The following is a 24,734-nucleotide window of genomic DNA, read 5'->3' as shown; positions in this document are numbered from 1 at the left end:
CAATTTGTATCATCCTGTAGCCGACAACTTAACTAAATGCACGTGGAGGTCTTTCTTTTTTAGAGTAAATATAAATATTTGCAATATTGTTATTAAAGACAGATTTCCAAAGTGATTAGAAATATGGCAGGAGTCGACAGTAAAGCCATTAAATATGACGATAACAATGTTCTGAGCAAAATCTCAGAAAGCACCAATGTGTATTAGTAGCATCTAGTGGTGAGGTTGCAGATAGCAACTAGCTATATACCACTCCACTTCTCCAACCTTTGGAAGCCTGTTGAAGAATCACAAAGGACCTCAGCAGGTAATATAATAATGTGAAAGTGCCCTCTCAAGAGCAATTATTTAGTTTCACTGTTCTGGGTTACTTTCAAAAGCGCAACATTGTGGACTCTGGTAAACACTTCTCTCTTCCTGTATTAATATGAAGGGCCCCTTCATAGCTATAGAAAACACAAGAATGTTTATGTTCATGTGAAATCATAGTGAATATTATATTCCATTACTGCCAAAAGTCAATGTAGGTGCAAAGAAGGACATGTTGCAAACTGTCAATTACAACCATGGATCATGCTGACCCGTAACAAAGCAGGGAAGTTAATCTTTAACATACAGTTCCGTACATGTATTACTCGATATATTTAAGAGGTCAATAAACTGATAATACATTTACTTGATTGTTATTTTTTTCTCAGATAGATCTTGAGACTTTCCTGCTACATTAAGAGCTATAGGTACCTATTGAAACAAATAAAGAAATAGGGTCTTGCAAGTTCTCTAAAAAATAAAAGGTTTTCTATACAACAGTAGCCTACATCAGATTTATTAAAAGATCAGGTGTTTCATTGAAATAGTTGGTTTTGGTATTGGAATCTGCACACATTGGTGAGCAGATTCTCTTTTAATGTTGAAGCATATTGTATAAAGAAAATTGTGTTATTCCTCTTGGATAATGTTTCACTATATCATAAGCATAACAACATTTGTAATCAGGAACTTACTTACTTTCAGTTGAAACTTAAAATGTCTACTCTTTAAATGTGCATGGATCTGGCTGCTTTGATGGTTGCATATGTCTAGGGCTTTCTGATGGCTGCGTAGTGTTTAGTAAACAAATATATATTTGAGAACACAAGATATTTTAAAATGTTTCCTTAATATCTCATAATAAGAGGATGTTCAGCTGTGGTACATTGTATCCCTCATATGCTGCTTTGCAATCACGTGCAAAATCTTTTCAATCAAATATTCCCTTTTTATTCTTGCCAAATTACACGGACTCCAGTGTTTTTTCCCCCATTCAGCCTTTATACATCCATGCATTCACCTAGGCTGCTGGGCAACAGCTCCCAATTCTCGCGTTGCAGGCACGAATCTCACTCCACATTTTAAACTGCGTAGCGACAGCGGGGCATCTTGCGTTGTCTGGGGGAAACCTCAACATGGAAGATGTTGTAATTATTGACGAGGAGCCAAAGCAAGAGGATTCTTCTGTATCCGTCAAATCCGAATCTGAAGAGGCATCTGAAGAAACACCCAATGGTGTGAAAACGTGAGTGAACATGATGTATTGTTCTGTCCGCCCTGCTAGTGCAACCGTTAGCTGGATTAGCTAAAATGGAGTCCTGTTTGCTAACTTGCTGTTGTTAGCCAACGAGCCTCTTTGAACATATGTTGTCAATTTTTATCTATTTGTATCTGTGTGATATATGTGCCTCATATGACGCTATATATCATTTCTAACTCATGAATTAAAATGGCATGCTGTTGCTATAACGTTAACCATGGTGCAATGGGCCAACCTTTAACGTTGCTGGATGCTAATCTGATTCTGCAGGAATATATGGAGGTCAGGTGACTCTTGTCAATTTAGTTTACACCTCCAACCAGATGGATATCAAATACCCTATAGCTTTCCCCCCCCAAATGACATTAACAGCGCAAAAAGCATTTCTGTTCATGTCTATTTAAACACGTTTCATTATGTAAAACTAACTGGGGTTAAGTTAGCTAAACCCTAAGCTAGTGCAAATCAATGTACAGTCTGGTGCAAACGAACAACGCTAGCAAGCTAAACGTTGTGTTGTTTTTCTATTCACACCTTATCTGATGGTTATTTTTCCATTAGATACAATGTGTTAATTTTAAGAAATAGGAGGCAATATAAAGTGCACCATTTCACCATAAGTACTATGTTTACTTTTGTAACAATACATGTTTTTTCCCCATCAGTATAATCATTTATATCATACAAATTAGTGTTGAAATTCATGTAACATTATTCAGCTCAGTGACTACACTTTTTTTTTTTTTTAAGGCAAATTCTAAGCGAAATAATCTCCCCTTTTTATTCAAAGTGAAGGTGTCTGAGCACTTTTCCATTCATGGTTCTGTATACAAATTGTATTTAGATTATTTTATGCTACCTAATTACCTTTTTATGAACATGTGTCCTCAAGGTAAGTAGTGTCACATTGAAATGTTAAGTATGTTTGTATGACAGGTCTTTCAAAGTATAGACTACACTGTGTGATCTCTGAATGTGGTATTGAGAAAGACTGTTCTCTGACTTTTAACATTATGCATTTTTTAGGAATGCTGAAGAAACTAAGTCTCCCAAAGAAAAGCATGATGGTAAAGAGAAGTCCTCTGGGAGCAGAAGAGGAAACCGCTTCCATCCCTACAAAGACAAACATGTTGGAGAAAAGAAGGGGGCTCATAGGAATCGGGTGTTCATCAGCAATATCCCTTATGATATGAAGTGGCAGGCAATTAAAGATCTAATGCGTGAGAAAGGTAATGTTTCCAGTTATGGGGATGATGTCTCATCTTCTTTCCACTTTTCAGGTTTTCAGAAGCTTTTGACCTCTTTCCCTCCATAACCAGATGTTGCATCCTGCTTCTAGCAGTAGTCAGTTAGTGTGTAGCTTTTTTTGGATGTATTTATCGCATATATAAGGGAACCAACATAGTTTGACACAAGGTATTGGAGTTTTAATAAATGTATTTGGATGGACACCAATTTAGTTTGGATTGATATGTCTTTGAGAAATGGAAGATGAAATTAGTTACATTGTCACTTGTTCTATGGCATTGTCAGCTCCAAAATGTAACCTCAAACCACTAGTAGTAGAATTGAGTGTTGAATGATTTTGTTGCATCTGTTGCAAGGTGAATCTTGATTATAAATGAAAATATTGTAATGTTTTACATTTTTGAATTATGGGGCCTCAATAAGCCTTTTGAAAGGTCAAAGGATAGTTTAAAACTCTTAATGCCATGAATGGAATCTGTTGATAAAACTGATCATGTTGAAGCTCTTTGAATTTCCCAGGTTTAATGAGGCTGTGTTTCTCTCTGGCCTTGGCCTTATGGTGTCTCAGTCACTGCCCAGAAAGGCATGGTGTTGTCTGGTGGGATGTTGGTCTGGGCTGACTGTTGATCATTAATTGGACATTTCCATCTTTGGCGGCATTGCCAAGGCCAACGGCGACTTGAAGACTTGGTGACTTAAATTCCTTTGTTCTTTTGGTATTTTTCCTTTGTATGTCTCATGTAGTTGGTGAGGTTACATACGTGGAGCTCTTTAAGGATGCAGAAGGAAAGTCAAGGGTAAGTGATGTGGCCAATTTGCTGCACGAGGTTTTAAATGCCCTCAGCAGGCTCTCATTAATCAAGTGTTCTTTTAGGTTTTGATCCTTTGGGTCTTACTAAGTTACTGAACTGGAGATACTGTGGGTTGTGTTTAGAGCCTGATAGATGGCTAATGATTGATATTCATTAAAGAGGGAGATGTCCTGTTGATTTTGGTAAAGTAGCATAATGAACTATTTTAAGAGTGCACCTTTTGCTTTTTGTTGTTGTTATTTCAATTGGTGTAAAAGTTTGTTCGTTTGGCCATTTTCCAAAGGGAAATGTGGGTTGTGTGATTTGTCTTATTTATTGACCCTCATGTCTCAAAATCTTATTTTACAATTATGTTATATGGCACTGATCTCTCTTCAAAGGAACAAAACATTCTTGAAAGATCCTGTAGTGTTTTTTCTATTGTTATGTTTTTCTATTAAATTGCATACTATAGATGTAAAGGTGGATAGCGCTAGTGGTAAAACTTCAATCCTAAACAATGCAATAAATAAACATGTTAAAGTATTTTTTTTTGTGTTTGTGTCCAGTTCAAAAATATCGAAAGTGTTAAGGTAAATTACACTGCATTAGTGCTAAATGTTTTTACCAAAACGTAATAATTTAAACCGTTATTGTTTTATTATCCAAAAAGTATTAACTGTCAACATTGGAAAGTGATCTTATTAACCTTTTAATTTTTGTAATATACTTTAACACAACCAAACCCCTGCTGGCTCAAGCTCGTGGGCAAAATATGTCTGACGTGCGCTTTAGAAAAATATTAGAAGCATGTTGATACTTCAGATTTATAATGTTCCACTGCTTTGTTTGGATTTTAACTGTATTTTGTTCACTCCTTCAACTTTGGATACGTGTGCTCCCTGAACTCCTACGCTGCCACCTGGTTAGGGTTGTGGGTAAGACAGCAACTTGCTTTTTAAAAGATGGTGTTTTTCATTGTTACACTTGCATGGAGTTAACTGAGTCCTCCGTTTCCCTGATTCAATAGTGTGGTGGAGTTCAAAGATGAGGAGTTTGTGAAGAAGGCGATAGAAACTATGAATAAGCATGACCTGAGTGGAAGGCCACTCAACATCAAGGAGGTGAGAGCAGATTCTGCGAAACAGAAAACGCTGATTATTTTATTGTATTTAAAAACTACTTGTTTCGGCCACAAGAAATAACTATCCTTTTGTTTTGTAATAATAAATGCATTTTTAGTGTCGTGGCACATATATAGTGTTATTTATCATTTTTACTCTCTTACTTGATTTGAGGTTCTCATTTTATAAAAGTAAATAGTCCTATCACAAACACTTGACTACATTATACTGTAAACTCTACAGATTTTCTGTAGCGTTTATCCCTACATGTTTAAAAAAAAATTATAAGTGGTAACAGTTGTTATATATATAGTTTTATATTTGTACATTTTAAACCGGATAAAATGTTTAGTGAAGATCTAATGATGCTGAAATTGCACTAAATAATGCAGTGAACCATGGAGTTGCACTTAACAATTGTCTTATGGCGCATTTCCATTGCAGGGCCTCGCTCGGCTTAGTACGGTATAGTTAGGCTTCGTTAGGCCTTGTTAGGCCAGGCTCACTTTATGCTGCGTTTCCATTACAGTTTAGTAGCTGGGGCAGTAACTATAGTAACGCAGTGTAGGCGGAGCCGTAACGTCATCTTCAATGCGAACCACAGAAAAACAACATCAGCCGTTAGCTGTTAGCACTCAGAGCTCACAGCTCTTCATATCTGTTCAGAAACTCCACAAAAGTTAAACAAGTACAAACCACAGACTGTTTGTGTCATGGCAAATACAGTCGCTGGTTTATTTATGTCTGTATAGGCCGTTGTTGTGAGTGTGGACGGTCGGAGCATATACTGCGTTAGCTAGCCGATCTCCATTCAGAAAACACGCATTTTAAAAGGTTTTTCGCCTGCCGTCTGTTTGCAGACTTGTCAAAGCATTAATTCATGGTTTTTACTAACCGGTATCAATATGTTGTTACTTCGGCATCATTTTGAAACGCGTATTACAATTAAATCACGGTCAAATATGTTCATTTAGTTGTAGTTGTAGCCCCCTCGCCAGCGATTCTCTCTCTACTTTAGCATACTCAGCCCGACTCAGCGTGGTTGTTGGCCCGCTAAGAACCTCAATTTTATGGGGCCAGAAAAACTGTGAAATAGTACCTGCTAGTCGGTACTACGCCTAGTGGAAACGCAACCAAAAACCCTTATTGATTCTTGATTGATTTGGGATTTGTCAGAATAGCCAGGAACGGAAATAAATTGTTATGTATTTTTCTTTTAAGGACCCTGATGGTGAACACGCTCGGCGTGTGCTGCAGCGCATAGGTGGAGTTCAACAGGGAGGGCATGGGCAGGAGATGGGGCCCGGGGGGGTCAACATCCCTCACTCCATTGCCAACAACCCTAACATCCCACCTGAGATCATCCATGCATTGCAGGCTGGACGACTGGGCACCACTGTGTTTGTTGCCAATGTGAGAACATAGAAATAGACAACCACCAAATCCAGATAGTGATGATTAATCATGATGAGTACTAATATCCGTATCTGATGTTTTGCAGCTGGATTTCAAAGTGGGCTGGAAGAAGTTGAAGGAGGTGTTTGGCATGGCTGGTGTGGTGAAACGAGCCGATGTAAAGGAAGATAAAGACGGCAAGAGCCGCGGGATGGGAACCGTTACTTTTGAGCAGTCTCTGGAGGCTGTGCAGGCCATATGTATCCTTCACAAGGGCACACTAGTAAATTGAAGTAATGTTCTACATTTTTTTAGCGCTATCCCTCCTTGACTCTGGCCTCAGCCATGTTCAATGGACAGATGCTGTTTGACAGACAGATGCATGTGAAAATGGTATGATTCTTTCAATTGTTGTGAAAATGAATTCTCACATCCTCTGTACAAATGAAGTTACACCTGTGTTGTGTGGTTTTACAGGATGAGAAATCTGTCCCCCCAGATGATTTCCGCCCGGTTGAAAAAACTCCTCAGTTACCACGTAAGTACTTCATTGTCTCCCTTTCGGTTGTTGATATTAAACACATTCATAGTAATATGCTCAGTGAATTGTGTATAGTAGAAACATTGTCAGTGTAAGAGGTATAATATCCTCTGGGAACAAATACGATGCAAGTAAAATTGCATATATATTGCACAGTAATGTGAGAAAGAAGTATGGCTTTTAGCCCCCCTTATTTTTTCCTCATTTGCTCGTGCTTCATCCTCTTTTCCCTTATTTAAGGAGTTTTTCATATATTTTTTTACTAACCGAAGTGAAGGTCAAAATGCATAAAGGATTTCGAATGCTGTACAGATTGTTATGCCCCCAGAGGCTGATTTGGGATATTGTACTATATAAATAAAATTGACTTGACACAGGTGAATAAATAACATCTATTCTACCTGACAGCAATGCCCTGTGCAGTACATCATCCATTCTTTAGAGTTGGTTCATTGCTGATGCAGTAACAGATCGTGTAAAGATACATCTGTGCACAATTAACTTAACAAATGTTGTATTAAGAACACCACATTCTCAATGTGTTTTGTCCCTAGCATCATTGATTAATTATTTCGTTTTTTTATTCATTCTTATACTAAGTAAGGTACCATTGTTACTAGTGATATACTTAGTTCAAACTTTCCTCTTTTTCTTGTATATTTTGTCTGTAGGGGGCCTAGGTGGAATTGGCATGGGACTGGGACCAGGAGGCCATCCTATTAATGCCAACCGTCCGAGTGGTGGAGGAGGAATGGGCTCCATGGGGCCAGGAGGTCAGTCATCTCTCAGATGTTCTACTTATATTTTGGCATGCACATGACATAGTGTGTTGCAAACTGGTCTGTTTATTAAGACGATGCTTATCATAGACAATCAGACGCATCTCCACTACCTGTCCAACACATAAACGCCATAAGGCAGCATTTTGAACACCATTCTGTAAAATAAATCCCGGCAATCCGACATACACCTTTTCACCGTTCAAGTCTTGGTTGACATTTTCATGGCTCATCTTTTGACCCTGCAGCAACCTCAATGTGGGTTAAAGCGATAAGACGAGCAAAGCTCCTACCAGCTGACTTTAACACTACTACAGGGTACACACAGTACCTTTTTACGTGGATATATACCCTTTGGATATAAATGGATACAGTATGTGCTTTGGCATAGCCTGACTGATATCATCTTTTTCCATAGGCATGGATGCTCAAGGTTATGGTGGAATGAACAGACTTGGAGGAGGTACGGTTCTGCTGAAAGACTAATGTCATCTTTTTGTAGAGGAAAGGAGAGACCAATGCTGAAACTTGGTTTTACCTTCAACAGGAATGGGTGGTGGTGGTGGCGGCTTTGGGGGCATGGAGAGCATGGGCAACACAGGGGGCTTTGGAGGGAGAGACATGGCGCCAGGTGGCAGGATGGGAGGTAAGTGAGCATCTTATTCACTCCTACTGAGCAGAGATGAGACCTGCCAGGATGTTGTTCTACAAACATTGCTTTGTACATTTGTGTTATTGGTCATTATGTCTAATGTTACATTTCTCTCTGTGTTGAGATATGCACCGGTCAGGAATGGGTGGCATGGATCGAGACTTTGGCCACAGTGACATGCCAATGAGTCGAGGATTTGGTGATTCGTTTGGAGCAATGGGTAGGCAATACAAAGTTATTCTGTTAAGTTTGGTTTTGAGTGGATGTGGTTTAGTTTGCTTTTGTGTTTTTTTTCTTCATATAGGGTGATTGTTTCTGTGTTTACTTTGAAAAAGTTGTGTCATGATCTAAACTAATCAGCACTCACTTGCATTCTCTTCTTTAGGTGGAGGTTTTGGAGGAGGCATGGGCAGTGGTGGCATGGGGCACATGGGGACTGGATTAGGTACATGAGATATTCCATCCACATCTTTTTCTAAATCTGTTAGATATTAATTCCTCCCCTAAAACTATACATACACACTGGCCTAGAGCTACTTGTAAGCTACAGTTATGACCTGGAGAAACTGATGAACTCAGTACAGGGATTGACTCTCCTCATGTGTTGTTCTTAAACTGAACCTAAAGTTCCTGAACACTGGTGTACGGCGCATAGCGAAGTAAGATCAATGGTCTTCTGCATCACACACTGTATACCTTCACACTGAAAGCCTTAACATTCATGCTTTAGGGCAGCCAACCAGACAGGCAGATTGATGCATGCATGCATACAACAGACTTTAAATAAGACAACATATTTTTACATCATCATTGTACAAATAAAAAAAAGAAATCCTGATTTCTATCACAACAGGCATGAGGGATAATACAATGTGCATGTTGTGTGAGTACAGAGTGAAGACATACTTTTGGCACTGCATTTCTACAAGCATGAGACAGATCTAATTTAGCCGTGTATGCAGATGATGGCAACACATCAATCAAACTGTCTTTTTTGTAAGAACTCTCGTGGTTTGTTCTTGAATAATGCTGTTTCACATTATGATATAATGTCACCATTTATGGTGTGAATGCAATTGGATTCAAACGGAATAGTATTAAATTGATGCATGCAAACAACAGGATTTAAATAAGAAACATTTATTTTTATGTCATCATAAATAAATAAAAAAATCCAGATTTCTGTTATGATTCAGCCAGCCCTTTGGCCCTTTGCACTGCTTCACGCGCATAATCCAAAGCAGCAACTGTGCCTGGGGAGGCTCGAAAGGGTTGTGAACCCCAAACAAGCAGCTTTGCATTTGTTGATTAAAATCGGCCCCTGGATACAGAATAACCGGTGTTAGAGAAACTTCTTATGATGCATTCACAAGATCATTTAAATAATTTCTCATCGGACCCTTTTTTAAGGCGTTGTCTGGTGAGTATTAATAGGTATGGGTCCAAAGTCAGATTTTCTTGTGCAAGCAATGACATTGGACTCTGTGACAACTAATGTTTTCAAGTGATCATTATACACACTTCAGAAATGAAATGTCTTTGGATTAAAGGAATGAAAAGCCCAATGTGAGGTGGATGAAAGGCATCATGATGAGTGTATGTCAGTTACGATATACAAGTATGAAAGTATACAACTACATGAATGTAAATTGCTCCCTTCATTTCTCACAACGTGTGTCCCTGTGTGTGTTTGATAACTTCAGGTGGTGGAATGGGAAACATGTCGATGGACCGGATGGGTTCTGGCTTTGACCGCATGGGCATGTCAGGGATGGACATGAATCGTGCCTTTGGTGGCTATGGAGGTGGGGGGCCGGGCCACATGGGGGGAGGAATGTCTGACAGGGGCTCTGGGTCTAAAGGAGGCTGTCAGATCTTTGCGAGAAATGTAAGTGTGTGTCAGATTATTGAAAACTTTGCTAGAAGAGAATTAGACTTCCGTTAAATAGGATTGGATCTCCAAACCTCACCCCTTATTTAATTAAACTTTCATTGATGTACATAATACATTTTCTTTATGCAGTGATGCTGCAGTAATGACTAATGCTCTAATGGCAAACTGCCCATGCTTGCCGGGCATTAATATAAATGGTAATTATGCTGTAAGAGTTGTTCATGATTGGTGTGTTGATGAATTGACCGGTGCTGCCCTTCAAAGGAAGGTTTTGAAGGATTCTCCAAGGCTGAAATATGTTATTTAGTAACTTAAGTGTTTTTGTTTATTTGTGTGTTGCAGCTTTCCTATGATCTGACATGGCAAAAGCTGAAGGAGAAGTTTAGTCACTGCGGTACGTATTTTGTTTAGAAGGAATTGAATCTCTTTTGCATTATTTACATGATACTCAAAGAATCAAGAGATTTCATTATGAATGTGAAAATCACAGGATAAATATCATCAACACTTTGTCAAACATGGATTTCATAATAACTTGTATTTTTACTGCAGGCCATGTAATGTTCGCAGAGATCAAGATGGAGAATGGAAAGTCAAAGGGCTGTGGGACGGTGAGGTTCGACTCTCCAGAGAGCGCCGAGAAGGCCTGCAGGTTGATGAACGGAACCAAGATCAACGGCCGAGAGGTGGACGTCCGTATCGACCGCAATGCATAAAGCTTTTGTAGAAGTCCGCTAACACACTTCCACATTCAGCCCCCTTGCCAATGATCTTTTTGTTTTGTTTTAAAAACACAATTACTTCATATCTCCATGTGGCCACTTTTGTTTCGTTTATATATACTACATAGCTTTAGTATTTGTTTTGTAAACCCTTTTTAATTTCAGGCAGTAACTTGAACAAATAAACTTTTTAATTTTTAAACCTGGTGGTTGTAAAATCTCCTGAGATCAAAGTCTCTAAATTCTTTACAGCTGTAAAATGAACCTGAATCTGCTCAGTATAATTGCTCAACACTGCCATGCAGTGGGGAAATTCCACAGTAATCACAAAGGCAGCTACTGGAATAAAGTGAGAACAGAATGGGCATGGATTATATCAGGCGTGAATACCAACACTAATCAGAGGAAGCTATTCAAATTCTCAGATATCCATGATAGGTGCTCCAGTAGAATAGAAGTCACTTTTGATTATATTGCAATTGTTACACAGTTTTAATCCGTGTCTAAAGTCCATGTGGGCTTTGTAGGTTAGCTGGAAACACAACTGATAAAAACTTAATGGTAGTTTTACTTTTTAGATAATCTAAGGCAAGTGGAAGGTTTGTTGATAATAAAGGCTTGCTCATAAAAGCTTATCAGAGTTGTGTAGATGTTGCCTCTTTGTTTAGCTCGCCCACTTCAAAAAGAAGGACAGGGCTAAAGGAGTTTAGTTAATACTTTATTGACTGGTCAGTTGTGGATTCTTTTGAACTCAGCTGTCACTCCTGTGCAGCCTCTTAACTGTTTATGGGCCTTGAGTAAGAGAAGACTTCTCAGAACGTGACAACAGGTCCTTGTATGATAAGGCAGGTCTGGATCGGACAGGCTCACACAACAAAATGATCTTTGGCACACATCCACCTTTAGCTAAAAATACATTATATTATGACTGGAGATCATCCTCTTCTTGAGATGTGACCAGCACACGTCTTCCATGGCACAATATCTTTGAAAGTATGTGACCATGCTTCATTTGCTTTAAATTAGTTTTGTTTCTGGAATGTTTGAGTCTGTAATTAAATATGGCTTCAGTTTTGGGGAGATCAGATCTCAGTCCCCACACAGTTTGATGGGATTATTCCCAATAATCCCCAGCTCGTACAGGATGGCCAGAGTGGCAAACAGGATATAGCAGAAAAGGCAAACGATTCCCAACTTCCAGTCCAGCTTCCATCCGTTAATGTGAACAGCTACAAAGAGGAAGATGATGGAAAGTAGCAGCGTGAAGGAAATGAAGAGCAGTCCGCTGCTGTTGACCTCTACAGGGTTGTTGGTATCCACAAAGGCAGTCTTGATGAACCAGGGCAGGCCCAGGCACAACATGTCAAAAACATTAGAGCCCACAATGTTGGACATGGCCATGTCAGCTTTCCCTAAAACACAGAAAACAAGTTCAAGTCTCTTTTCATACAGAAAGTATTTACATGTTCTTCTTCAGTTCTAAAATGCCTGATGGGAAAGGTCAAAGTTAATGCCTAAACCGTACTTTCCATTTACATGTGTAGAATTGTTTAAGAAATGAAATGTTTACCTTCTCTGGCTACCATTACACTGGCTATGGTGTCAGGTATACTGGTCCCAGCAGCAAGCAGAGTGAGTCCCATAACTGTATCAGGAATGCCAAGGGTCTCCCCTGTTAAAAAAAAAAGAACACAATAAGAATGAGCCCCCTCCAACAACATAAAGTTAAAGAGAGAACATCAGCTGATCTTAACTGTTGCTATAGGGTTATTCAATAATCTAGAGCCAGGGTCATAGCAGGATTTTAGAAATACTGAGGTCACAAAACCAAATTCCCCAAGCATAACCTGAGAACGAGTGCATCCACTCCAAATTTAGACAATTAAAATGAGCCACTAACTTAACTTTTGAGCTTTTAAAAACATATAATTGTATCTCCAATGGCAGCTTTAAGTAATTCGAAGCCATTGTGGGTAATGTTTTTATTAATTACTCCTATGCTCCAGTAATACCCAAATATTAACCACATTTTGACATCTAACTGCAGACATGGAAGTGTTCCCAATTATCAATAACGTACCGTATGGTCGAGTTGCACTTTGGCCTCATGCCTGCATTCATAAAACTGAATTCTCCTTGGAGGAGCCTATCTGACAACTACAGGATAATAATCTCTTTATACTTAAGTAGACCTACCACCATCACATGATGGAGCTGTCCTTTCAGCCTGACTAGGTCAGTTACATGTTGTTAGACTTGTGCCTGTGGGTTGTTCTATGTATATCCATGGCTCACATGACTGTTTCCTTAGGGGTGAAGCAGGCAGTAATCCCGGTTTACGCACATGCCTCACTGGAGCTACAATAACCCCCCTCTTAACTTTCTAGGACAATGGCATCTCAGGAATTAGCCAGCAGACCAACATGTGATTCTACTCTGCGAATCAGACAGTTTTTTCTCACAAGTTTCAAACACTTGTGATCCACAAAGGCCTGGTGCGTGACCGGATGATTTATACCTACAACTAAAGGGAAAACACTGGGGGAAGGTATAGATGTTTGACACGCTCATCATAGAATAGAAAAGTGAAAACAATGTTCTTACCGACAATAGTGACCATCCAGACCAGAATGTATGTGAAACCTGAGATCCAGACAGCTGACATGAGGAAGGTTATCATAAACCATCCCTTCCAGAACCTCCTCCTGCAGTCAGGGATGGTCAGGAAGAGCAGAGTGATGAGGGGCAAAGACAAAACCCAGAAAATCCGCTTCAGGTCGCTCTCCGGCACAGCAAACACGCTTTTATGCTCAGCTGGAACCCAAGCAGACAAGCAATGTTATGAGTCGTATTATGTCAGATCATCAGGGGTCATAAAGGTCAAACCGACAGGTGGATGACTCCAGGTAGACATGCTAAAAACAGTGAAAAACATTGCACTAAGCAGTGTTTTTTACCTTCTGGAATCTCATTGAGGCCATGCAGACTGAGGGACAAGTTGGAGTATCCTGAGTCGTCATGGAAGATCCCGCTGTCAGTTCTGGAGCGATTGTGGACATGCAGAGTGGTGTCTTTACTCCAGCCCAGCAGAGTCTGTGTCTCAGTCTTCTCAGCTGATCCGTGGCCCAGACAGGTGCAGCAGGGGCTCAGCTTCCTCAGGACAAACTCGCTGATGCGCAGGTCAAAGCACAGAACCACGATGTAGACACCATAGACCAGCAGCAGGCAGGCAGCGTCGTACCTGTAAACAGAATGTACACTCAGCTTTGACCTTCAATCTTGACCTTGGGGACAGCTATAGGAGGTAAACAAAAACCCGTGACCTTCTTCAGAGAGTGTAACTTGGTCATGTGACTTAAACATCTGAGCAAGTCCCACCAGCTGAAGAGGGCTGTGGAATCTGGTTTAAAGCTCAGGCAATAACCAATAAAGCAGGTGATTAAAAAATATACATCTTAAATAACAAGAATTACATAATTAAAGGGATCAAATTCGAAGTTGTTACAGAATGTCTCTATTCGAAAAGTTGTTAGCTTGTCGTTTACTGGGTCTACTACTTGTTTGATCTACTTTTGTGGTTATGCCTATTGCAGTTTAGTATTGATATATTTTTTATTTTATTTTACAGCTATTATGAAACTCCATATCATGAGCTGTGTGCTTTTTGTAAGCTAACACTGTCTTTGTGTGCTACACCAATTAAGTAATTCCAGTACTTGTGGAAATGTTTCATAAACACTCGAGATGCTGCGTTTGCTTTTTATAATGTAATAATGTCCTATTTAAGGGTCCTTTATTGCTTTGTACTGTCAATAAAAGGCACTGAGTCATAGTACTTCACTATACTTGTTTTGTGATCTGTTTTGATCTGGGTTTTTTTAGTGACACAAGAAGCAATAAACATCTGTCTTGTACAACCACCTGACATGTAGGGTTAAGGTCTGAAGATCATGTAACCAGATCATAGAGCACACTCACCAGTACACCTTGTTATCAGAAATGATGGCAATAACAGCAGAAACACTGATGGCATATGCCAGGCAGTCCCTGAACAGTGGCCAACAGGTGAGGCGTCCGGCCTGATAACGGAAACAAAAATAAATGGTTAACAGCTTATACAATACACATTTTCACATTGACTCTTCCGCTTTGACCCAGTAAAGATGCCGCTGTTATGGACAAGTGGTAACAGCTGAGCTAATCTCTGTCTGAATATTGCGAGTGTGTGATTGTGTCAGAATGTACCATAGAGGCCAAGAGTCCACATGCCGCACAAATTCCTAGCAGGTTGTAGACCGCTGATCCCACGATGGTGCTGACCCCGATGTCTCCCTTTGTCACAAACACACCTAACACACATAAAGAGCACAACTTAGGTCTGAGGACAGGAACAATGTGGAGCATTGATTAAAAGAAGAAGAAGTGTCAAATAAGCTGCTGAAAGTAAAACAAATAATGAAAAGGTCACTGCCTTTTTGTGTTCACATATGGTGGTGGAGCCACAGTTCATTGGATGAGGAAATGACATTGTGACAGTGAAGATGATGCTGGTTGTAATGATTGTTATATTACTGCACGATTACCCAGAAAGGCTGTGACCAGTTCAGGTGCAGAACTCCCAGCTGCCATAAAGGTGGCTCCTGCTACATCCTGAGACAGTCCCAGACCTGAGGGACGCAGGAAACACCAAGAATACATGGCAATTAACATGTGTGTGCAAGCTTAAAGAAATACCTGATTATAATACATTTAATTCAACAAATTCACAAACTACAACCTAGAAAATGACCAGGCAATGATAAAGGAAGCTTCATGCTTGCATATGTATTGTGTCTAAAGTATATATTTCAATATATCGTACAGGATTGTTATCTGCAACTCCTGTGAGTTTCATTTGTCAGACAGAAAATGAACCTTGGGCCCTCTTGTTTTGGGCCTTTTTTACTTTTTGTTCAATCTTTTTATAGGTTAAACATTTTTTCTGATTGATTGAAAATAATCAACATATTAATTAATGATGAAAACATACATGAACATCTAAAACACTGTCCAAACATTTAAACATATGCATGAATGGACTTTTACAAACTCTCTCCACGTATTTAAAGTAATAGAATATCTGAGCAGCCTAATCCTGTGAAGTTTGCCTAGTAATCATTTATAATCCTCATTACTCCCATAATTACAGTTCATGTTATGATGCAATTATTTTAATGTCACTTACGTTCACTGATCACTTCTAAGGAAGGCAAGAAGTAATCGTCGCAGATTATTGCTACAGCCAGAAACATGTAGAAAATAATCATGAAATATATGACTAGCCCTCCATCCTTCCTCTCCTGCACCGTGAAAAAGCCCTCAGGAAACTCAGAGGACTGTGGTGAGATACATTCTGTCTCGTTCTCTAAAAAAAAGAGCAGGAAACACACATATAACTGACAAAATCTGTTACCCAAAACAACTAGCTTGTTGCTGGAGTACAGCACCCAGATTGTTTGAACTCTTAATGGCAGTTACATGGTACTTAGTGCCAACAACACAAAAGGACTAGAGAGAAAAACACTCACATTTGCCTGGCACAAATTGATCACTCACACTTTTTAAATGTGAAAATGAGCCGTGACATTTGTAAGTACACACAGATTAGAAAAACAAAACAAAGATATACCGGAGTATGAGGGTCATACAAAATGCAAAAAAGTATGCTAAACAAATATATATAAATACATATTAGATTTTCTTACCAAGAGCCCGACGAACCCTGGTAGAGTGGGTTTCCTGAGCAGTTTGAGCTGTAAATGATACAAAATGGACGGTGCAATATAAAAATATTACAAATCCTAGAAAGTAAGGTATAAAATCTTTTCTTTTCTTTTTTTGCAGAGCTGAAACCTTATTCATTTTCAATTTTGTAAAAAAAAAAAAAAAAAGTTAAATTAGCAATTATTCCAAGGACTCATATGTTTCTTTACTCTAAAACTGTATCCCTGCAAAATAGTGAATATGGGCTGAAGCTGCAGCTAACACTACACTACACTAGAAGCTGCGGAGAGAGAGAGGGATTATTGGGGGGAAAGCATCTTTTAAGGCCTGGCGCTGCTGAGAATGGGGAATCACGAGTTGCGATTCATTCCAGTCGACTGGAACACGCTCCAGCCTGAGGCGCGTCAGGGGTGTAGTCTCATTCTACACCACCTTAACACACATTATACTGTTAACATTTTCTTTTCTTTCTGGTAACAGACATTTTACACCAATTTACATCCCTCTGAATAATTACAAAAACTTAAAGGACTGAAGGCTGAAGCTCTACATGTTCAAAAGCTTACAATAATACATTGATGTTTGATTTTACACTCTCACTAGAGAATAGAGATAACTCAAAATGTATTTTCTTGGATTTGTGGCTACAAATTAACTGTCAGGATTATTAAACAAACGAAACGTGTTGCTGTTTTATTACTGCCTCTTAAAATATTTTCCTATCATTTTTGTTTTACTCTGCTATATTGAAACGATCGAAGACATTATAAAAAAAGTTTGGTGTGTTTGTGTGTGTCCGAAACCGGCATTTGTTTTCAAATGACCATGAACAGTAATTTACACATCTGGCCAACTCCATAGGTATGTGTCTGTTCGGAATGGTCTGTTCCCAAATCTGAAATAAATGAGTTTAATCTTAATCTCGATGTAGTGCTCATGCTGTCGGAGTGCACCGGAACACTGCAGTCAAATCAGCCGTCTATACAAATATGTTTTACCATAAATTCTTAATAAAACTGACACTGTTGGACTCAGTTCTAGTTTGACTGCTACCAACAATAAAATAAAGTAGGCCTACTTCTACTGTGTACTTTTTCAGTTATTCTCTGTCAAACTCCCCTCCTGAGAACAAATTCAAGCCACTTCTGCTGTATTTGTTGAGGGATAAAATGATTTTTTTGCATGTCCAGATTATAATGTGGATCGTTATTGGTAACAATCAACTGATTCTCATGCATTAGCCTACACTTTCAAATATCATTTATGCCCACTGACATGGTTTGAAATCAATATATTATCCAATTTAGGTACAGGCCTGGGGCCTCATTTATAAAGCCTTGCGTAGGATTCACATGGGAAGGTTGCTTACGTAGGACAAAGCAAATAAATACGCAAAGACATTTTCCGATTTATAAAACACTGCGTACCGGCGTAGGACAAATAATGAGGCTCAGTGGCGGCGCCAGAGATTTATTTTGGGGGTGCTGTGGGGTAGCTTGACGTTTCATAGAGGGTGCTCAAACATTTAGGGTTTCCCATTAATGTACCGGTCGCTACAGTGGAATTTTCTACTGCAACAATCCCCACGCAAATACACAACGTATCTGCAACTGTTACAATGAATGCTCGGGGGAGCGCCCCCCAATTAGAGAACCATGGTTTAGATAAAAGTCATGCATTGCTTATAAAGCAGTAGAAATGTAAATGGAAAAAGCTCAAATAAAATCTTAGAAACAAAAAATGCTTAATTTAACTTTAATACATACAGTTTAGCTCACTCCCACCGATGTATATGGCTGGATAAACAAAAGAAGAAATCAACTAAAAACATAAATTCAATTCAGAAAGGCGTATAGATTAAAACCTAATGTATGAACCTAAAGAACAGTATGGCAAACAAAGAAATAGCAGAAATAAAATCAATGTTTTATTTAAAAATGTATTGTAACATTGTAATCTGCTAGTAAACCACATAAAAAAATGTACCAATAATCTTATTACGCCTTCTTTATGTACAGTAAAGGTAGGGGAATATAGTTACTTTTTTGTAATCTAAATAGGCAAATAGGTTACATGTATGGAAGGGGTGGTGCCGGAATTAGTCCAATGAGTCAGCATTTTTCTACTTTCGGTTCCCTCGTCTCCGAGATGCTTCTGCTGTGTTTATTCGTGTATCTGTGGATGCTGCAAACATGTATGAATATTCATATTTTTAACTTCATTTGAATAATTCTTACTTTTTCCATCGTATGTTATTCATTTATCTTATTTGTTATTTCATTTTACCATAATATTCAAGTGTGTTTGACCTCTTATTTTCCATTCATTATGGCATTCTTTATCCCCTTTATTATAGTCTCATTCTGTCTATTACTACTTAAAGCATGTAGGGCACTTGGTGCAGCATTTCTTATATGGATGTTGCTTCACAAAGGTTTTTTTACATTTATTTTATTCCTTATAATGGCAGCTTCTTGCTCCATAGGGTATATTGTTGCCTAAACGCATTGACAGTATGATTTAAAAAGCCCTCTGCGTCTTCATACTTTTCTTGACAGTTCAAATTCAGAGTTTGAGCACAAAAGTGTATTACCTTTCAAAATAAAAGACGTATCAGGTAAATGTAAAACCGACGTGACCATTTTGATAATTATTTTGCTCTCACAGTGATAAATTAATTCCAAACTAAATACAAATGTTTTTTCCACACTTGCGATATAATATCTGTTAATAAGCAATAGCGTTGTGTTGGGAGTATTTATATCCTTTTTTTTTTTTTAAAGTAACAGTACCAATACAAAAAGTAAAATTCCTGTTTAAAATAATATTTAAGTAGCCTACTTATTCTGGAGAGAAATGCCTACTATAACTGATAAATGAATATAGTTGACATTATATGCATTATAACTTAAATAGGATAATTCATCTATTGTACTTTATTAACAGTTAAGTAGTTCAGTGTTTCCCATCATAAGGATCCTAAAATAGACATATGGTGATTAATTGAAGAAGAAAGAAGAAGAAAAAAAAATCAAATGGACAATACCTTTTTTATTTTGTAGGATTCCTTTGTGAATACTGGTCTGTTTACCTCTTTGGTCCTCAGGCAGTTATTCAAATGAAACTACCTGAGAAGTTTAAAGGGGAATCTCTATTGGTGAAACTAACTAAGCTAACAACTTGCCGACGAGATACTAATTGTCTGTCAAGAGTCATTGAACAATGTATTTTCTCTGGAAGCTTATCCCATTTTTCACCTTAATTGACTTGCAATTAACTTTATTCGTCAGATAAATGCAGTGGACAACTAGCATTAAAAAGTAGTTAAGTACACGTGCCTAAACATTTTGACTGCAGTGCATAACTGATGCTGACTGTTTTGGCTCTGCAGACTTGACTTGAGCAGATTATTTATGTAAATAAACATTTTCTGATTTGGTCCAGAAGTAAGGCATCAGGGGGCATCAATATTTAGAATATTTACAACTCAAATCATCCATTCAAACCAAAGTTAACAGCAAAACGTTGAACTCTTATCCCCCCTCAGAAATATTCAAAATCAAATCAAGAAAAAAACAGTGTTTTCAAAAATATATAAATTAATTCATACTGCAGACTTAACAATGTCCATCCCTTCAAATACATAGGAAAAAGATCTACAGACCACCCCCAACGCCGACTTGACTTCTGGTCCCAAATCTGCAGAAACATCTTCTCCATATCAACCAACACCAACATGCACCTCATACAATATAAGATTATTCACAGAGTGCACTACATGGGGGAGAGGATGTTTGAAATGGGTTTTGCAGATTCTGACATATCCTCATTGCTCACTTAACACCACAAACACCTACATGCATGCCACGAATGCATATTAACTGACTACCTCTCTCTTTTGCTGGACTGCCACATCCCCCTTCTTCCATCCCTTTGTTTAGACATTTCCAATGTGAACATCAACATTACATTAAGTAGAATTCTGTCCATAGCCCTAATCATTGCAATAAAAACTAACCTCGTGAATTGGAAATCACGACACAAAAGCAATATCACAATTTGGAAAAACCTGCTTATGGAATACATTTGAATTGAAAAATTATCTGCCGGCATAAAAAAACAAACCATTGATATTGATGCAATCTGGAACCCATTTATTGTTAAATTTAATTCATAATCCTCAATCCGATTTCAGCCACCACCCCTTTCTACTTCTTGAAGGTCATGCTACTATTTACATGCCGACCCCTTGGATAGTCTTTAGAGACTGGCCTGGACAGTTGGTAAAAACTATGCTTCAGCAAAGTGACACACCCTATAGACTATTCTGCACTGTTCTATTATATTCTGTTCTATTTTATTTACTTGTACTATTTTATCTGTCTTATTGTGTTGCACTGTTGGAGGAGCCTGTGACCTAAGATTTTCATTGTCATAACTACACTACTACGCACACATGACAATAAAAAAGCCTTGAAGCCTTGCCTTGTCACTCTTGTTGGCCTCTTATGATGCTGCTGTCTTTTAATACAGTATATGATTATTGCCTCAGCCGCTAGTTCGTACCTTGCAGATTCTTCAGTCTCATCAGCCTCATCCTTCCATCAGTCCCAGTCAACGCCTCCAGCACACTTCCAGTGTCTGACTCCATATGATATTGTCCTGATGAACGCAGCGTGCACACGGCCGTAAGGGTCCACAAGGCCGTAAGGGGCGGCCGTAAGGGTGATGCCCCATGATCACAAAATGATCCCTCTCTAGAGTCGGATTGCCAAGGACCTCATATTATGTGTGTCATTAATGTTACATCACCCATTATAACAATGTTCTTTCCTTTTTTCTCTTCTCTTAACTGAACAGTCCTGTCTTTAAGTATAATACAATGTAAAGTCCTTTTCCTGCACCATTTGAAGGCTTCAAAACAAGGCATTTTTTATGTGTTTGGAGAAATAACAATCAATGGCCAAGAATTGTACTTTATAAACTCTGAATCTTGCAGTGCTTGAAAAAATACACAATGGCTAAGCCGGCCAGGTTATATATGCCTTTTTTGGAGCCCTCTTTTGCAATATTTATTAAAATATCAGCTTACGTTCCATTTCAACTATTTTAGACAGGAAACCTTTATTGACTAACCATTTTTAAATAATTTACTATGGCAGCATACTATTACTAAGTTTTAGTGACAAATAATTTCCAAAGTAAACTTTTTTCTCATTTTATATTTAAATTTGAAATATTACACACATTAATTTATACATTTGTATCTAATTTTCATTTAAAAAAAATTATGAATCAATTTATTTTATTGTATTTCCTTAAGGCTGGGAAAGATATCCATCATATATTTTAACATGCAAATGTTGTAATACAAGTAAGTATATTATTATTATAACAGGGAAAAGTAAAATCCTTTAGTAGGAGGATGTGGATTTATTTTCTCTAACCTTGTAATTACACAATCAAACAATTTATAATTTAGCTCTGGCCTTCACTCACAAAAAAACATTTAGTTGAATTGGACACATTTTTCGAATCCCAATTGACAGACATGCAATGACTGGGACTGATGGAAGAATCTGCGAGGAATGAACTGTGCGTGAATTTTCCAAGTCGCGGTTACATTCCGACACCACATGCAGCACTCATGTATCCGCCTCTTGATTCGCATCAGCACCAACATTGTATTACCCCGTGCTCCACCCTTTCACCAAGTTTCCTACCAGTAGTTGACCGTAAACCTGCTGCTAGTCAACCAAAGACACAGAGACAAAAACAATGACCATCATCGGTGTAATAAACATCGTGTTCCGCGCAACCGAACCGTGACTAGCAGTTTGGGGAAATGTGTGCTCACCTTAATCAAGCCGTGACTTAATTCAAACCGCTGTCAAAAGGTTAAGGCCCAAATGGATCACACCTCAGGGAATCGACAGGTGGCCTGGCTAGCATTGCTAAATGCTAACATGAGGGGATATCCACGTTAACTCAAGCGGCCTAACTTCTGCCTTCAGTGAGATTTGTGAGGAGGACTTTCTGCTGTGTTGGGACGAGAGATGCCGAGAGGCCTGGTTATACTTCGCACTTTGAATGAATGAACGAGCAAAGAAGTTGGACCGGAGACAAATTGAGGAGGATTTAGCAAGGCACAACACGACACGAGACTTGCAGTCACACACGCACACAAACACAGGTGAGTACAACAACACACACACATTCATGGGAGGGGAACGTCATAATCGATAGGCAACGTTGCGCTGTGTCTGTGCGCGTGTGTGTGCAAAACATGTGCCACATTGTTTATTACTTATGTCTGACAATGGTTTATTTTGCTGTTGATTCTAAGAGTTGACAATTCGTGTAATGTATGTGGTTTAATATTGCTTGTTGCATCCGGAAGTGTGCTGTTGTTATTATGTCTCATTGTGCAATGATGTGCATGTAGACCTTTCAGTTGTATTTGTTTGCTTTCTTTTGCCTTATAGAGGGTTCCATTCCCCTTTGCAATTGTGTTTTTGTTTTGCCTACTTTCATTGTTAATTGTGATTCATCACAACTACATTGCACATGCATGGAAGCGGCTGTTTTCGATATGATTGGAGGGTTTGAGCTCCATTTAAAGATCTACATTAAAACATACTGGTTCTCCTTGGCATTACTAATCCAATGTTCCCAGTGTACATTTCTCCTTAAGACTGCTAGAATGAATATTTCTACAACATTTCAGAATCAATTGACTGGATGTATATCATGTAAAATAATAATAATAACTCACCTCCCTTTTACTCACAGTACATTTTAACCGACCTATTTTTTTACTTTTAATAAATAAAAGTAAAAAAATATTGTATTTTAGTTCATCTTTTTAATATGCTAGTACTCTTCCAACCCTGCTTAGTTTATATTGATATGACAATATAGGCTTACAGTAGATTTCAAGGTGACTTTACAGCGACATTGTTTTGAAAGCCTATTCCAACTAAATTACTTATATTAAGGCTCTTATTATAATCTTAAAAAGAGGCATTTTGTGAATGAAATGGGGACAGGGGTGTGTGTGGAATGACGAGGTCGGGCTTGTTTGGACATGCCCCAAGTTTCCCCTAAATCCACAGACCAGGGGACATGTGTGTGCTCAGGGGAGACTCAGCAGATGGATAATATGCTCTGTGTTCACTGCAGAAATGGACCTGCGAAACAGTGGTATGTTGTTTGCTTACTTTATTTTTTTTCAATGACCTGGCACTGAATTGTGAATATTACATTTGCTGAAATCGGCAAGTTGTAGCCCATGAATGCCCTTAAGTGTATTTTGCATTTTGACTGCATTACACCAGTACCTCAACACATAAGGTTGAACATGCTTCTCTTGTTCTCATTGGTGGCTTTGGCAATAGCAAATATTGAGTTGTATACTTTTAAAATAATATATAATAGTGAGTAAATGGCGCCCCTATGTGGTATAACAAGATTTGTTTTGTGGCTTTGTAAAACATTTGTCTTCTTTACTACGTTTTGGCATTAAAGGTCCCATGTCATGCTTTTCCGGTTATTACCCGTCCCCTTGTGTGTTATGTAGCTTTTCCTGCATGTAAACGGTCTGCAAAGTCACAAACCCTCAAAGTACACCCTGTAGCGAGTAAAACTCTTACACAGAAAATACCTGTCTATGCTGCCCATGGAAGTATAATAAGAACTGGATACAGGGTCTCATTCTTTCCTATGAGAGCTGCTCATTGGTGCATGAGGACAAAATGGCCCAACTTTTGAGTGAGCGAAACGTCACAGATTACCCGTCATGCCTGGCTGTCAGAGCAGAAGAACCCTTATGTGCAGTCATAGAGCATGCACCCCTAAAGCACCGCCCCCTGAGCTCCCACTCTCGGCTCACTAGATGGAGAGACAAAATGAATCTAGATTCGGCTTTTAGTGCATTTTACAAGTTTAAGGACCTAATGATTCTAATGGCACATTCACACTGCAGCGCGGAACTCGCTTTAAGCGTGCCGAGCCGTGCGGGGCCTGTTTTTGGTTGCGCTTCCACTTGGCCTAGTTCCGGCCCGGGGGCACTTTTTCACCTTTTTTCTGGCCCGACTAAATCGTGGTTCTATCGAGGCCAACAAACAGGGCTGAGTCAGGCTGAGTTTGCTAAACTAGAGAGAGAATCGCTGTCAAGGGGGCTACAACTACAACAAGATGAACATATTTTACCGTGATTTAATTGTAATACACGTTTCAAAATGATGCCGAAGTAA

At 38.7% G+C, this 24,734-nt stretch overlaps 2 protein-coding genes across 4 annotated transcripts; one reads left to right on the top strand and one right to left on the bottom strand.

The window, feature by feature from the left end:
* Positions 1–1,260: 1,260 nt before the first annotated feature.
* myef2 (myelin expression factor 2) lies at positions 1,261–10,918 on the top strand. Of its 3 annotated transcripts, none has more exons than XM_010769626.1 (17): positions 1,261–1,555; positions 2,597–2,799; positions 3,563–3,615; positions 4,540–4,547; positions 4,640–4,733; positions 5,955–6,146; positions 6,235–6,388; positions 6,472–6,521; positions 6,606–6,666; positions 7,341–7,442; positions 7,867–7,911; positions 7,996–8,094; positions 8,240–8,320; positions 8,486–8,545; positions 9,804–9,988; positions 10,337–10,388; positions 10,547–10,918. In XM_010769626.1, the coding sequence occupies exons 1-17, from the start codon at positions 1,446–1,448 to the stop codon at positions 10,708–10,710; spliced, it is 1,713 nt and encodes a 570-aa protein (XP_010767928.1). In that variant the 5' UTR covers positions 1,261–1,445; the 3' UTR covers positions 10,711–10,918. The 3 variants fall into 3 exon arrangements, with proteins under 3 accessions (XP_010767928.1, XP_010767927.1, XP_010767929.1); XM_010769625.1 differs by having other exon boundaries at positions 1,264–1,555; positions 8,225–8,320; XM_010769627.1 differs by lacking the exon at positions 8,486–8,545 and having other exon boundaries at positions 1,267–1,555; positions 8,225–8,320.
* A 92-nt stretch (positions 10,919–11,010) lies between these two features.
* slc24a5 (solute carrier family 24 member 5) lies at positions 11,011–16,617 on the bottom strand. The gene is made up of 9 exons (XM_010769648.1): positions 16,461–16,617; positions 15,941–16,120; positions 15,300–15,383; positions 14,962–15,065; positions 14,695–14,795; positions 13,674–13,957; positions 13,321–13,530; positions 12,287–12,388; positions 11,011–12,128 (listed from the first exon to the last, which is right to left on the bottom strand). Exons 1-9 carry the CDS (start codon positions 16,615–16,617, stop codon positions 11,806–11,808), a joined length of 1,545 nt encoding a protein of 514 aa, XP_010767950.1. The 3' UTR covers positions 11,011–11,805.
* Between the last annotated feature and the right edge of the window lie 8,117 nt (positions 16,618–24,734).

The sequence above is a fragment of the Notothenia coriiceps genome, unplaced genomic scaffold (genome assembly GCF_000735185.1).
Source record: "Notothenia coriiceps isolate Sejong01 unplaced genomic scaffold, NC01 NC01_scaffold00007583, whole genome shotgun sequence".
Lineage (NCBI taxonomy): Eukaryota > Metazoa > Chordata > Actinopteri > Perciformes > Nototheniidae > Notothenia > Notothenia coriiceps.
Note: the sequence above shows the minus strand (reverse complement) of the source record. Positions and strands in the feature narration are given on the sequence as shown.